This window comes from Python bivittatus, unplaced genomic scaffold (genome assembly GCF_059951505.1).
Source record: "Python bivittatus isolate LINGU-HERP-01145 unplaced genomic scaffold, Pbiv_v1 ctg000070_np1212, whole genome shotgun sequence".
NCBI lineage: Eukaryota > Metazoa > Chordata > Lepidosauria > Squamata > Pythonidae > Python > Python bivittatus.
Window position 1 is genome coordinate 32,261,113 of NW_028277034.1, and position 16,696 is coordinate 32,277,808.

A 16,696-nucleotide genomic window follows, 5' to 3' on the forward strand; every position below is an offset into this window, starting at 1 on the left:
AAAGATAAAAAATAGGATTTTTTTCACTAGGTGATGTCCTCTCTAGCAGCATGTCCTGCAGCAAAATGTTTGGAGTGTTCCAAACTTAAGAATTTTTTTGATAGTTTCACTTGACCAAGAGCAACAATTATAAAATAATTTGCAAAAATCTTAAGTAGCTCAGCATTATAAAGTTTATTAGAAAATTATTAATATATACAAAGTTATATACTCCTAAGAGTTGCATAATACAAATGGTGTTTCTTTTAAGCAGGAAAAGTTTAACATAACTCAAAAAAATAAGATTCATTACTTTTAACAAACTATTCGTTTTTTCTTCTTTTTGCCAGCTGGGCTTTTCTTTGTGGTTTCTGATTTCTGCTTTGTTCTGTGGAAATCAAGTAAAGCAAGTATATCTACTGATACATTCAAGTTCATAAAAATAGAGTAATACAAGGTTGCAATTGTGTGTGTGTGTGCTCTAGGCACATTTACCTGTAAAGTCAGCTCCAATAATGTGGGTAATGGATTGCTGTGTATATTTTGCTATTTTTTGTCCTACTTAACCATTTTATGCATAGTACAAAGCATAAATCCAGCAGTGCAAAGCAGTATTTTAACAATAGGATCAAGATTTAGAAACTAGATTCTTAGTCCAAAAATTTACACTTAGATAAGTATGCTGAAACTTTAACAAGCACAAAATTATTCACGTTGCGTGATTTCTTTGAAATGCCACCAAAATCTCTCTCACACACACAGCCACTTGTTTAGTGACCGTTTGCAAATATGACAGTAATAATAAAGGTCTGGTCAGTTTTTGGTAGCAGTGCTAGCCTGCTGGAGGGTTCTAATCAACAAATTAAAGTCATCGAGCTGAGCTTATTAACCTGTGGTTAGCACTTTTTAGGAAACTGCTGTGGAGAAGAAAGAGCTTGTTTAAGCAGTATCTCCACCTTGCAAGGGGGTAAAAAAAGGCAGTGGAAGACAGGTCAGGCACAGGACACTGTATGAAATGACTTTATCTGAATGAGATGGCAGCAACCAGTGATCTTTGCAGCATGTCTCTGTCACACTTAGCAACCATTCTGCTTCCAATTTAAGGAATGGATTGCAGTCACTAAACAAGAGGATGTATATGTGTGTGTATATACGATTAAATGTATGCATTTTCTCCATCATGAAATTTCATGTCAAAATCAAGGGGCAGAGATGTAACTTTTCAACAACCTTGAAGCAATGGACATATATGCACATAAAATATTTTCTTTGGTTTTCATATAAAGATTTGGTATGTATATTAAAATGGAGGCATTTAGCCAACTGCCTCTAGGAAAAGCAGGCAGGCAGAAAGTTATTACTGAAAAATCATCAACATTGTAGGAAACATGATTTAATAGACCTTGGCTTAGCAGACTTTGAAATTAACAGACTACATCTGCTGAATAAGGATATGCCATGATAGATAACTGGTAGGGGAGGGAAGATGCTAGGAAGGTTGCGGGGCTGGTAAAGCAGTAAGATAAAAGAGCAATGGGAACTGTTGATCGGGAATCTTGGTGAGAGTAAACCCTTGATTTAATGGATGTTCTGCTTTAACAGACACCTCCCATCAATACCAAGAAATGGACTACTGCATTTTGCCCGCTAATATATCAAATAGACACATTTTTAGAAATAAACTTGGAAAAGGAACTAAGACTTAGAACATTTTGTTTGTGTTAAAATATATATTCTAGCTAGTCTCATTTTCTGAAACAAGTATTTTTCTCTAGAACTTCCACTTTTGATCTTTTTAAAATAACTTTGATGAACTATAAATGAAGGTTTGCCTATATAGAGACAACCTGTATATTTTCATTTGTTTTTTGGTTTGTGATGAGATTTCCAAACCAACCCATTTCTTTCATATCTAACCATTTTATAACTTAATACAAAATATTATGAATTATTCCATTATCCTTTTTTCCTAATTTTCAGGAAAAAATAAAAAGCATCAGAAAAAGAGATTTTTTTCCCCCATTTTTCTGATGTTTTCTGGTCTATCACATCTTTATGTATGAATAAGGTAAACAGTAGCAGCTTCTACTCTTTGGAAGAGATTCCTGTTCTTATTTGTTTGGCCAGTAACCAAAAGAAATGAAGCCTTTAAGATATCTGCAAGGTGCCAGGTGTTTTACCTGGCAGCAAAAAAGATCTCTGGATCATAACCATAGTTTTACAGTTCTCTGCAGAACTTTAATCAAAAGCCATTTTGGGTCCAGACCATGAGCTGAACATTGAACTACCTATATTAGAATAATTATTTCAAGAAAACGAACCAATCAGAGTGGCTTGATCAACACATTCTAGGAGAAAAATGCAACATTTGGGAGATTCTGGAACATTCCCTTTGCAGAGCCCTAGCTGAATTCCCTCTGCCACCTTTTTGTAAAACAGAAAATGCCCCAGAGATTACCTGTTCTTTGGTGTCATTTCAGGTTCCAGAATAACAACATCCTCTTCACTGTCAGATAACACGATTGCCTCTTCTTCAAGACAGAAAAAAAGTATTACTTGGTATATTATTTTCAGGAATTGCTTTAAATCCTACAGCATGTAAATCTCTCATGGAGAAAAATCTATGTGGTCACTAAAGGTCGACATCAACTTGATACATAATCAATTAGATGTAAATCTGACTCAGACCAAACCTAACAGCAACATCTTCCCTGAGCAGATTCTGAAACATATTTTCATATGCTGTGGAAAACATTTATACATTTCTAGCAGTTATTGACCAGATAGAAAATGTTTTATGCATAGGAACTGTGGTGAGAGGAAACTATGGAACAGCATTTCAAGCCACAGCAGCTGCTTGTTTTTATATTAGCAACAAAGTTTATAATCATGTTATAGCAAAGTTTCATTTCACCAGACCAATACAACAGGCTTCACATGGAATGGACTAATGTTGCACACCAATTAATTACACAAATGACATTGTCAAGAGTTATGTAATCTGGGATTCAAAATATGTTTGTGAAGAACAGATAACCTGCTCCCCCATTAATCAGTTAGTTTCATTATTTTAATAAAATAAAATGCTGCACCTGTTTTGTCAGAAAAGATTACTGCACATGCAACACTTTGCTATTGATATCTTTTCACAGCAACATGTTACTGACAAAACTATTCTACTCCATTCTTAGAAAGTTTAATTTCTATGTTGAAAGTGTGGACACACATCCAATGAAGCATCCTCTCTCATGTTAACAAATTCCCTAATGTGACACTCCTGCACTGTAACCATCGACAGCTAATTGCAGAAACCTGGAGGGTACCGAGAGCAGTTTTTAAAATGTTCACTGATAACTATATAGAAGGCCAGAAAGAATTTTAAACTAAAAGCATCTTGTCTGCTGAAACTTTTCAAAACTGTCCCTTTTCATCATATAGTGTCTAGAATTATACAATAAAAACAGACCTACAAAAATAACTTCCAACTTGAGTGCAATTTCCTATTTCACATTTTTTTAAAAAAAAGGATTCCAACCTTTTTGATTTTTGGCTCCAATATGAACATCTCCCATTTCTATATTTTGGTCTTCTACTGTTAGAGATTCATCATGGCCATCTTCCTCTTCTTCCTCTTCCATTTCAGATTCCTCAAAATCTGCCCATGTGTTCTGAAGTCCTTCTCCAATCTGGGCTGTACCAGATGCCCATAATACTGGCTTGGACAAGCTAAGTTCATTAAGGAAAAACCAGCTGTTTTCCAAATTGTATTGTAATATGATGGTAAACAAAGAATGGTCCTCATATTCTGCACTATTTTTGGAGAAATAAGCTTGTTGCAAATATGCCACATAATTCTTTTGGGGGAAGGGAGGATACACAATAACTTTCTGAGAGAGCGAGAGAGACATAGGTGTTACTCACCTATATATGGTAACAAAAGAATATAGTGTGTGACTTACTGATCAGTTGACATACGGTATCTGTGAAAGTAGTAATTGCATAGGAACAGTCTTTTTCTAGCAAATGCTACTCAGAAAAATACTATCCCCAAATCACTAAGGTGATCAACAAACAAACAAAATGTAGTTTTATTGCTGATATCTGCTGGCAAAAAACAGACCTGAAGGTATGCTGGATTTTGGGATTTTTCTGCAAACCTAAATGTCACATAAGTAGTTACCACAGATTAACTACTGGCATAGATCTCGCTCCAAAACCATTATGTGAATGGTTAAGGATATAAAACTCCAGCTCCACCATATTTTCATTTTGCATAGACATGTCCTGGATTCCTACATGGCATAATGTATGTACATAGCGTAACTATCTCATATAGTCCTTAAATCTATTTATAGACCTCCCCAGTCTGTTATGACTGTGGCAATAAATGGCAGTATATTCAATTAAAACACTTCTTAATTTTGCAATATGCTCTGGGTCCATTAGTAGAGTCCAAAACTCCAGAAATATTATCAGTAGTAGAATGTGGGATGATTCTAAGTGTATATGTATAATGTACTCTAGAATAGAGAGTTGGAATATCCCATATTAACAAATCAATGGCTAATGGTCTTAGGGAATATTATATTTCTCATTATCTTAAAATGTGACTAATTTAACAAAATCTTTTATCTTTCATGTTTACTGGATATCTCAGAGGATGTTTAAAAGGGGTTTTCTTCCAATTTCATTATGCTAGAAGTATAAACTCGGTGAAAGGACATTTAATCATATGATATTGGCTCATTCAACGATTTCCTCAGTTTAGTTTAATGTACTTAACTTTTGTTAATACAGTGTTATGAAGATCAAAAAGGATTAAAAATGTGAATGTATTCTTGAATTATATACCAAAACCTTGGAAGATATCACTGATGAAGAATTATGGATTTACTGACATGGTTGGCAGCGAAAAGATTACTCTTCAATATTGGAGAGACAGGGCAAGATTTAAAATCTTGGATCATTAATATGTGTTTGTATTCTCTTTGTGAACTGGCTTTCTATCAATATAATGGAAAGCTGATCAATATTAGGTGGTGTGATCAAGGTTTAATGATGAAATTAACAATCAGTCTGAATTATTTTTTTACACACAATGTTTTTGTTGTTTCCTTTCTTAATTTCTTTTCTTTTTTTCTCTATTTTGAATACTGAAGCAATAAATATTTTTCTGAAGAAATTAAGATGATCCTCAGCATAGAAGCCCAACCATCTAATTTACTATTATGATGCAACAAAAGATACACTTCTGGAGGAGGAAATGCCTTGGCAATTATTTCTTCAGCTTGCTCCTGTACATCATTAGTATTGACTGGGGCTTGTTCTATTTTAAAGGCAGTTATTCTTTCATTAGGAATAGATTCTGCAAATCCAAATTTTCCACCTTCTTTCCTATTAAAAGAAAAGAATTTCTTTAGAAGTTCACATTTGTATTAAAACACAGACTAAGAACTAAAAGTTACTTTATTTATTTCTGAATACTTAATCGTTAACATAATTATATTCCACTTTATTTTCCCCCCAATGTCTCAAAGTTACTAGATAATTAAAGTCAATGTATGTTTAAAATGCCTCGACTCAATACAAGACACTAAACTGATGTGTTCTCAGCCTATTCACAACAAAGATTATACTACTAGCTCTTCTTACTGACATATAAGTTTAGGACGGGGATGAGACAGTGAAGGGAAAAGGATCTAAATCTTGCATTGAAAGACCTAGGATTTCTGCTTAGGCTTCATTTAAAAGACTATTCTCAAAGTACAGTTTCACTGAAGTACATTCCAAATATCTAGCATCATTATCCCCAGGCAAGATAATAATCTCACAGAAATAATCATTAGAATTGTTTCAATTAGCATGCTGAACTGTTTCAATTTAAAAAACATCAAGTTAATAAACATTCAACTACATATGTGATAGCAGAATAAAACAATGAAAACCATGGTGATCTGGCAACAGAGTAAGCAATTACTATGAAATGGCAATGTCAATGAGACTAACATAGCCATCAAAATATACATAAAAGCAAGACTCTTTTCCTTCTCTCTCTCAATCAGGGATCCCCAAACTTTTTCTGTCAGTGTATATAATTTGAAATTTTGGCAGCATATTACAATCACTCTCACAAAATGGTTGCCATTATGGATGTGGCCACTCACAAGGCAGACTATCAGAAGCCAAACTATGTACAGGAGTGTCACTCACCATTTTTCCCCCTTCAGAATCCCTCTGGGATATGGTCCCAGAAGTATTGTGGGAAATAGTTAATTCTTAAGGCCTGTGCTTCGCAGTGTGCCTTCAATTTGGGGGTTTTTGTTTTTGACTTTAAAAATTAGGCAGAGTAGGGAGCTTAAGAAAAACCAAAAATCATGTCAAGAGACCCACTGTTCCTCCTTGTCTTGAAGACCTAGAAATTTTTATATAATTTTCTGGAATTCATGGGAACATAGCACATTTATTCAAAACTTAAAAAAAAAAAACAGTGGAGGAGGGTATCCAGAAATATGGGCTATTCCTACCAAATACTCCAACAGGTAGGACTAAAAGACTTGTAACAATCTCTACAGTGGAATAGAACACCCTCTCTCTTTTCCTCCCAGCTCCATAAAACAGAATTTTATGAAGCTCCCCTTATTTTCTTATTGTTTTCTTCATAAGCTTATTTAATTTTTTCACTGTGAAATAAATTCGTATTTGTAATAGTCTTGATAAATAGTATTGATTCAAGTAGAAGAGAATATATGTAGCTCAGGGTTAAACTGTGCCTTGGTGCTCCCTGAGCCTGGTTGTTTGCTTGCACACTTTTCATTACCCAACTTGGTAACATTATCAATGCCAAGTTGGGTAATGAAATATCAGCAAGCAAACAACCAAGCTCAGAGAGCACCAAGGACTCCATAGTATTGATTCAATTCAAGTTTTGTGTTGCAATCTACCAGGTAAGCATTATACAAAACATGAATGTATCAATTTATAATCGAGCACATTAAAAGGCATTAGTCGGCAGCATTAAGAAAAACTCACCTAACTTTTTGATCATTTTCCAAAGCTTTTTGAATTAGCTCAGTGATTTCTGCTACTTTGACTCCTGTTATTTTGCTGCATCTCAAAACCTGTGGAAAATCATAATGCAAGTTTAAAATATTTCATCACAGAATGTATTTTCTCCAATGAGTTTTGCTAGTGGGTAATCGAAAGTTCTTGGAACCCACACTGAAGAGCAATTCACAAATCAGGACAGAATGAGGATAATAGGAATTCAGACCATGGTCAGATGACCCTGCATTATTATTTTTTAGGATTTATTCTCCTTTTCATCTACCAAAATTTAAGCCTTCAACATTTAACATGAAGTTTAATTAAAGAATAATAAACTGACGTTTGTCATAGACAGAACTGTGAAGTATACAATTTATTATGCTTAACTAAACTGGATTAATTTTATTCTTTATACAGAATCATAGAATTAAAGAGTTAGAAGGGGCCATATAGGCCTTCAGATTAAGCCTCCTGCTCAGGGCAAGAATCCAAATGAAACCACCCCTGAGAGGATGAACAAATCCAGTTAATACCTTTTTGGCTTTTCGGAAGGCCTTGAAGACCTGGTTTTGTGCCCGGGCCCCCAAGTGTGTGAAGGGCCATTTCACACTACTACAAAACTACCAGAAATAATTAGTCATACAAAATGCATATTGTGATAAACAGCTTGGCTGTTTATCACAGATTCAAAAGAATTTACCTCTATGAAAACCCAGAACACTGGCCTCCGTTTTCACTGAGCATTGCTTTTCTCCAGGGGACTAGCTCTCCCTAGAATTTCTATCAGCCTCTATTCTAAGCTACTTGCAATTCTGAACTAAAGGCACTGGGAGGATTGGGGGCAGATGATCTGTTGTCTACCAGCCAGGAGCTACTTGTAGTACATTGGCACACTCAGGATGCTTCAACAGCATTTTTATTAATGAAATAGTTTTCTATTGGAGACTTTTTCTTTTACTTTTAGTAGGTCTATCTGCAATATTTTCATTAGCCAATTAATATCCATAACAGTCCACTTTTTCCATAAAATGTTATGGAAAAACTCTGCAAATCTTATTCATCTATATTATTTGTCTACTTTCTTTAATTCTTAAAACAGGTAAGCTCCTCTCATTCAAGACAGTCAGCAGAACAAATAAACAAGGTCCACCTTCACACAGGCTCCTAGTATGGTGCACAAAACTATCTGTTGCCAACCATTTCCAGTGCAAAACCTCGTGGAATGTCCCACACTGAGTGTGAAACAGGTTGTTTCAAGCATTTTAAAAGTGTTCCAAGCTCAAAACAGCTATTCCAAGCTCAAAACAGTTCCAACATGCTTGAAACAACCTTCTCACAGAAAGTTTCATACATAATTTCACACAAATAACTATACAGTAGGAGAGAAATAGACTTGTCTATCTGCAAACAGAAGACCTTTTGGTCACAAAAGATCTTGGAATCCATCAAAGGCCTCCTGGTGAAGGAAAGAGATAGAGCTGCAATATTTTGCATTTCTCTTTTTAACTGCAACTGCTAGCTCTTCTCCACTGCATTTCCAGATGATAAGATCTTCTAGAATAGTATGTGAAGTAAAGAATGGACAGGAGGAGAAAAAAATGATTCCTAGCTACCTTCTTTCACACTGAGAATTCTATTAAGTGTAATCTGAATCCAACTCACTAATTTTAAATTTCTTGTCCAATTCAGAATGGATTTAAAACCCAATGTTTATTATAGGAAAAGAAGGAATTAACCAATTGTGGGGCACAGATTCTCCTTATAAAAGAAGTGTCACTGGGTAACACTCCAATTTTAAAAGCTTCCATATTACCTGTTCTTTTAGCAGCATAATTCCACCACTGGATTGAATGGTACAGATTTCACGGTGTTTATTCATGGCTATTACAAGGAGGCCATCCATTACACGTTCCTCCTGTTCACTGGGATCCACTAGTAAATAAGTCCTGAAACCATTTTAGAACAAGCCGTAAGATTTTATATCAAAATAGAAAATAGACTAGTAAATGAAATAACCTAGTAGACCAAAGCAGTACTTAGCTATATTCTCAAAAGTGGCTTTAATTTTATGCATTTCAAAGGGTTGGTGCACTCTGGGTTCCTTCAATTAAACAATGCCATCTATTGGGACCCTGGAAGCATGTCTTATCTGCTGCAGTGCTTGCCCTCTGGAATGAGGTTCTGTCTTAGATCTGGATGGCCCTCACCCTGCTGGGTTTCTAGAGAACCTTGAAGACCTGGCTCTTCCCCTAGGCCTTTGGTGAGGGTGACTGAAGCCCCCTTTTGGGTAATGTGGGTTTGCTTTGGTTGTTGTTCAGTTTGTGCCATCTTTTGTTGTTTTACCTGTTATTATGTAAGCCCTTCAAAGTAGACCAGACTAGGAAACCAAAGTCATGCAGGCTAATACAACTTTTATTATATTGCTACTGTAAGAGAATCTTGCTAGTTTGAATGCGCTTCCCACCTTCCCTCCCTTTATCATTGTAAAAACTAGGAAAGGTCTTGTCTGAGATGGTTTTTCAGGTTACAGTTCTGGCCCAGACTCAGCTTTCTTTTATCTGACCATTTTGGTAGCAGCTCTTCCTCCTATTCCTCATGGTTATTCCTTCTGCCCATTACATGTTATTTTATTGTTGTGTATTATCTGTTATTATTTTATTTTCTCTGTGTTTTTATCTGTGAACCACCCAGAGTCACTGGGGTCAGGTGGTTTAAAAATTTAATAAAATAAAAATAACAGAAATGATAACCAAATTTACCAACTTTAAACTGTGAAATGCTGACCTTTCAATATTATTCATTGTAGTTTTCTAACTTTTCTTTAAAAGACGGCTCATATCAGTAATGAGAAAGACATCAGGTTTGCATACTATCACGCTTTAAAGAACCTTCTGCAGTTACTCTGATGTACATATCAGAAATCCAATAATAGTAGAAAACTAAAAGTAATGTTAACTTACCCTTGCTGGAAAAAAGCAAAGCTTACACAAATAGGCATGTGGTGGATACTCAGAGGGACAGGATCCCGTTCTTCAGGTGTATACTAAAGAATCCAATACAACAGTGTTTTACTTAGCTATTTGCATGCACAAATATACATACATAAACAATATGGATAATCCATGTCTAAATATTAAATACATGTTTGCTTGCTAAAACAAAGCAAGGGGCTATACTGATTCATTATTGTAACAGGACTTGAACCTTTCAATAAATTGAAAAGAACATCACCTACAACATATTAAATAATTTAGATTTTGTAGTTATATTCATATATGATTTTCCAGTAAAAGTCTTATGTTGGAACTAAAAAATGCTTACTATCTGAACATATATAGGCATCTTGCTTTGATCCCTGCTCTTTCATGTATAACCAAGTGTAACATACCAATATTATAAATCACAGATCAATGGCACATATACAGCATAAATGGACCAAATATGAGTGAAATTTGCAGCACATCACATTTTAAATAATTCTACCAATTACTAGTGACCCCTTATAAAAAATACTAGACCTTGATTTGACTGATATAATTCCTAAGTTCTGAAGGAAAATAATGCAGTATATCTTAGTATTTAGAAAATCTAAATTGCTTTTAAATTTAGTACACATTTACAGAACATTCTCGTCCAGTTTTAGAGAAAGCGAAACATGCAAGACTGAGGTCAGCTCCAAATTTTAAATTCCCACTTCAGAAGACAATTACCAGTGTTACTTCTTCTCCCTGCACCGACACATCAGGCCTCCGAAAGTGGCATAATGCCACTATTGCTGCTATACTTGCAGCATCAATAATGTTTCCATTATGATTCAGCACATGCAGGTCCACACGAATTTGCCACACCTCAGAAGAAAGAAACAATTTGATTTATTTACAATTCCACAGACAATATTTTACTATCAAAATACTTATCACAGCAATAGCTTGCTTTTAATGTTCAAATATAATCTAAATTTATTTTGCCAAACATCATAAATACTTCTGAAAATTTTCAGCAAGACTATTACCTTATGTTGGAATTACTCCAATATAAATTTACACACAGGATTGAGCTACTAAAATTAAAGACTTTCCTGGTAAATGTTTTTCATCTATCACTTATTTATTTAGTAAATTTATAGGCCACCCATCTCATATACATGACTCTGGCTCACAATAAAACAGTGTAACAACAATTAAAAACAACCAATGTCAAAAATAACAAAAATAACAAAAAATAGCCCCATATAAATACCATTTATTATGGCATTTATATGCAAAGTGATATAAAGATTGCAAATTCATAAGTGAAAACTTATGAAAGAGAAGGGAGTTGGAAAATCTAAAACATGGCTTGCTACTGTATGTAAAACTATCAGAGTATAATTAGATTTTCTAGTTTGGAAAACCTCATAACCAATATATACAAAAGGATGCAATTATAGTTCACTTTAATATAAATGAATTCTAAAAAAAAAGTAATTAGATTTTCCAGTGTTTACGGTCTGGAATTCATGTAACTACATACCTTTTCACCAGCAACAACACAAAGAGATTCAGTATCTACACACTTGGAGTTCCTCAGGCATCTTTCTAACAGCCGATTCAGTTTTACAAGCAGTTCAGATTGCCTAGAGTTAAAACAATCAATTTGCATATCCAGAAAATATTTTCAAAAACTCAGTACATTGTTTTTTAAATTTATAGGAGTTTCTTGAGTTCCAAACATACCTTTGAAAAAGAGGCTACTGTCAGATAAAGATGGGCGTTTGGGTTTTCCAAATCTTGACATTTGCATTTTGCATCTGGTTTTACCTTTTCAGTAGTACCAAATTCTGAACATCTTAGTGCAAATTCTCCTTCCTGGTGTCTTTTGGAATATTTATATTTAACACCTTTAGTTAGTTGACTGTTTGGGTTCAAAATATAATACATTTGCTACAGCTCTTAATATTATGCAAATTCAAAAACTGGTGTATTATTCCCAGAAAAATGCATTTTGATCTTTTTTCTCATACTATATTGATATTACGGAGTAAATCAATCTCAAAATTAATTAAAAATGGTTTTGTGGAAGATCTGGATGGATGCTGGGATCTTTACGTTATATCAACTAGTGGATAATAATGAGTTTTTATCATTTTCTATATTAAAAAATAAATACCATTTGTCAGTTGCCACCATTGGCAATATTTACAATTACAACATTCACTGATATGTACATTTGGATCAGCTGCATTTTTAGTCTCAGAAACATCTAAGTTATTAGAAAGGATTACTAAAGCCTATGGAACAAAAAAGTCCACAGTCAGCCTTTTATATTTATTATCAAGAAATCAATCTGATATGCAAATGTTAAAGACTAAATGGAAAAAGGAACCGGAAAGCCCCATCTTATCTCAACAATGTGAAAATATTTTAATTTTAATACCAAAAACTTTACCAGATCTCAGATTACAGTAATATTTTAGAGTATTGGACCCCATTGTGTTTGTACAGAAAAGAAGTATTGCTGGAAATGCAACCAGAATAACACGTCATTAAAATACATGTTTTTGCACAATCCTAAGGTTATTATGTTCTGGGAAGAAGTACTTCTATATATTAATTTGGGACATAAACTTTGGGATAAAGTTTAATATTTTCAGATACACACATTCTTTTAAATTATTGTATGGAAACTGACAGATTGACAAATGAAATGGATTCTCCATGCCCTGATTATTGCCAAAATATTAGCTCTTCAACATTGGAAAGGCAAATTTATGGCCCCAATTACCCTTTAACTGGCCTGATATTACTTGTGATTTATGAGTGAGTTGCATATAAATATAGATTATATACCACCAATTACAATGAAGCATAGCTATCTTTTATTGAAACTGTTAGGTAAAGTTTCATATATGCATTATAAGCCCTTACATATACAATTTATGTTATTTTTACTGCATTGTTTCTTTCTCTTCTCTTTTGGTGATTATTTTTTATTTTATGTTATTTTTTATCTCTGTTCTATTAAATAAAGAACACCACCACTTCCATTTACTCACATATAGCAAACCAGAAATGTTTTACCTGAACCTTCCTTTGGTAACTGCAGGTGGGGGGCAACACATACCTTCCAGGTTCAAAAGCTGGTGATGCCATGGGTGACAGCTCTAGATTAAAGAAAAGTATGCCTTCTGTTGCACGATTTGGCTTTGGGGAGACAAGTTCACATGACACTTGCCCAAGAACTCTGCAAAAAGAAGACATAGGTTTTTAGAATAAAATCTTAGTCACTTACTAGTTAATAGACAAACTGGCAAGGAGGTATTTTAAAATTCTACACTGTTAACACAGAAGTGAAACTTATCTGGAAATTACTTCACTGGATACCTAGCTGAAAGTAATAAACTGGCATAATACCTTTATACTTCCTATCAAATAGAAGATAAGGCAGGTGTGGAATAGCTGTTTGATACAAATCAAAGCAACAGCTTATCTTCTTCACTTCATATTATATTCCAAACTTTCAGATAGGGATTCTTTCAAGGGACAAACTTTTTCTTTGATATCCAACAAGTGTGGAATTCTTTCCAGGGACAAACTTTTTCTTTGCTATCCAACAAGTGTGGAATTTGATCTTCTGGGAAACAAATATGGCACTTTCTTGATAATCATTACAAGGGGTTTAAGAATGAATTTATTTCAGTCAGCTTTCTGTTAATTTTAAAGAATATGCTTTTAACTAAGATGCCATCTGCTGTTGCTATTTTATTTGTTGTATCTTTTGTTATTTCACTGACTGATGAATTGAACCCTCTGTACAGTTTCATTACATCTTGTAATTTATATTACATTAAAATTTGCTTTGTAAAGATTTTTATCCTGAAAAGCAGACTCTATTAAATAGAATACAGAGAATTATAGACTACTGGATACCTAGTTTTTCCAAGCTCCACAATACAGCAGCCATAGTCAACACCAAAGGAAATGCGGAGGTTTCTGTAGTCATAGCACTGTCGCCCATCCAGACGCTATAAACATCAAACAATAGGGTCATTAAAGCAAAAAATTAACAGTAAGAATGAGCTAACAGAGAAAAGACTGCACAAATCCAAGAGTGCAGAGTCAAAATTTTGTGGAGGGATCTTGAATACTTCAGCTCACTCTAACTGTATGGTGCCACTTTTTAAAGCGTTTCTGAGACTTCAGAGAAAAAGACAGGCAGAAATGAACAGGACAACTTCATACTCCATATGTTGATGCTGACTTTTGCTCATTGCTAATTTAGCTTATATTAAGGACGTATAAATACTACCTATCAGAGTTAAAATAATCCGAAGGTTACACCGTGATGAGCTGAGAGTATCCAGGGCTAGTCCCCTGGAATGTCTGCCCCAGGAAAGACTCTTCAGGTGACCGAATACCAGGATCCCTCATGACAGTCCAGCTCAGAGGACTGTAACTCTAAAGCCTTCCACAGAAAACGCTTGAAACTACTACCACATCAACCTCAACAAAAGTCCTCCATTTTTTTAAAAAAAGTGGATGGCAAAAGGCGGCTGATCTTCCCTCCTGCACGCCGCTCTCTCGCTTCCACCACGCACATGCGCACACAAATATCCGTACATCCCACGGACGCCTCCGCGCACGCGGGTTTGAAGCGCACGTGATATTATCACCCGTCCTCCCTCACCTTCCTCTCCTCGATAGCCCGGAGCAAGAACCGCTTCTCACAATTAGAGAGTGGTGTTTCTTTCATAGCAGCTGCCGGTTCGCCCCGTCTTCAAAAGGTTGCGTCCTCCTCTTACCCGTTGTGTTTTGTAGACGTCATAAACGGGCGCCGTTAGCAAGAGCGCGCAACTTGAAAAACGTTGTCAAGCTGGCTTTCCGTTTCTGCTTGGCAACCAGCCGTAAAATGGAAGGAACGTGGCGTAAAGAGAGAGTTTAATAGGTGCGCGTGCGCGGCGTAGGGTGTGACCATGAATGGTGGTAAAGCCGAGTCATCAGAATGATGGGGAGATGCTGAGCCTTTGGCTCTGGGAGCATCTTCCTGGAGTAGCGATGTGGAGTTAGTAGCTCTTCAGGCGTTGTTGGAGTACGACGCCATGGGCTCTGACGGTTCGTCATTAGCTGCGGCTGACGGAACTGGAGTGTTTCAGGCCAGGTTCCCCACTCCTGATACAGAGGCAATGAATAACAACGTCACCTGTTTTTTTTACACCGCCTACGCATGCAAGCACGAAGGTCTTTAACGATTGTTACTTAAGACGGAGATCCAGTACATATTTTACCTAAGCCCTGCTGAACTCAGCGGCACAGCTCCACCTTTTTACAGTCACTTTCTGCAAATTCCAAGAGGTTTGGGGAATATGTATATTGCATTTTGATAATCTGATCATTGTAATGTATGAAGTATTCCTTTGTTAACTTAAAAAGATTCGTTTTTAAGCCAGTCATTGTTTACAGGTGAAGTTTAATGTATCTAAGAAGCACTGGTGTAGAATGGTCCTGCTGTGGGCTTTCAAGCAAATTGAATTCACAAGTCTGGAAGGGGCCACTGGATCCAACCTCCTCTTTTGCCTAGCCTTGATTTGAACACCTCTAATGAAGACAGACCACTGTCATACTGCTTTTTCTGTTTGGAGTCTCCCCCCCCCCACAACATTCCATTGGAATTTGCCCTCCTGTAATTTAAACCCATTATTCTGTATCACGAGGAAGAATAGGTTTTGCTCTTCTGTGACATCCTTTCAGGTGTTTGAGAAGTGCTGTTGTATCTGCTCTCAATTGTCTTCTCTCAAAACTTAACACGCTCAGCTGCTTCAGTTGTTTTTCCTAGTCTTCTCATATCTTCTTTGCCAGCCTCTGAACCTGTTCCAGTTTCTTTGAATTCTTCTAAAAGTGCAGTGCCCACAAGTGGTGTGACCTGACCAAAGCAGAATAGAGTAGAATGATAATTTGCCATGATTTGGAAGTTATATTTATGTTGATGCAGCCTTATCACTGTTCTTATATTCAGTTTGTAATCAACTAGTCTTCCAAGAAACTCTTCTCAAGTACTATAACTAGACTAGGTATTGCCCATCCTGTACCTGTACATTTGATTTGGGGGGGGGAGGCGGGATGAAGAAGTTGGATCTTACCTCTGTTAAATTATTTTCAGCCCATGTCTCCAACCTTTCAACATTATTTTAAATTTTCTGTTTCTAGGGTATTAGCTGTCTCACTCAATTTTATATTGGTAAATTTGATAAGCATTCCCACTACCTTTTCATCTAAATTATTAATAAAAATATTGAAGAATAGGGGATTCAAGATTTATTCTTGCGGTGCCGTACTTGATACCTTTCTCTGATTTGATGAGATTTAAACATTCTTAAAGTATAATTTTTGAGTCGCCATATTATCCAGCCCACATTTTAATTAGATTGCTAATCTGCATGTTGTAGGATAGTATATTGAATAATTTGCTGAAGTCAAAGTATATTATATCTTAAGCATTCCTACAATTTATTAAGAAAGTTACCTACTTAAAAAAAATAGGTAAGATTAATCTGACAGAATTTATTTTTGACAAATCCATGCTGGCTTCAGTAATACAGTAGTTGCATTGTTTTTAAGGAGCTTACATGTTTATCTCTTTATGATCTGTTCTATGAACTTCCCAAGTACTGATGTCAAACTTAGTGGTCTGTACTTTG

General features: G+C 35.4%; 1 protein-coding gene across 3 annotated transcripts; it reads right to left on the minus strand.

Annotated features, from left to right (window-relative positions):
- Positions 1 to 159: 159 nt before the first annotated feature.
- EXOSC9 (exosome component 9) lies at positions 160 to 14,855 on the minus strand. 3 transcript variants are annotated; one of them, XM_007436319.4, is made up of 12 exons: positions 14,689 to 14,855; positions 13,932 to 14,026; positions 13,126 to 13,245; positions 11,536 to 11,638; positions 10,734 to 10,871; positions 9,984 to 10,066; positions 8,837 to 8,969; positions 7,009 to 7,097; positions 5,227 to 5,373; positions 3,515 to 3,705; positions 2,438 to 2,510; positions 160 to 367 (listed from the first exon to the last, which is right to left on the minus strand). In XM_007436319.4, the coding sequence occupies exons 1-12, from the start codon at positions 14,752 to 14,754 to the stop codon at positions 295 to 297; spliced, it is 1,311 nt and encodes a 436-aa protein (XP_007436381.2). In that variant the 5' UTR covers positions 14,755 to 14,855; the 3' UTR covers positions 160 to 294. The 3 variants fall into 3 exon arrangements, with proteins under 3 accessions (XP_007436381.2, XP_087989018.1, XP_087989017.1); XM_088132892.1 differs by having other exon boundaries at positions 14,730 to 14,845; XM_088132891.1 differs by lacking the exon at positions 14,689 to 14,855 and adding an exon at positions 14,311 to 14,592.
- Between the last annotated feature and the right edge of the window lie 1,841 nt (positions 14,856 to 16,696).

Excerpts from the sequence above, each read along its gene's own strand:
- EXOSC9 (XM_007436319.4), bottom strand. The coding sequence starts at position 14,754 with ATGAAAGAAACACCACTCTCTAATTGTGAGAAGCGGTTCTTGCTCCGG. Across the intron at positions 10,872-11,535 it reads GTGTTGTTGCTGGTGAAAAG|GTGTGGCAAATTCGTGTGGA; the intron begins GTATGTAGTTAC and ends CTTTCTTCTGAG. Across the intron at positions 8,970-9,983 it reads TTTGCTTTTTTCCAGCAAGG|GACTTATTTACTAGTGGATC; the intron begins GTAAGTTAACAT and ends AAATGGTTTCAG.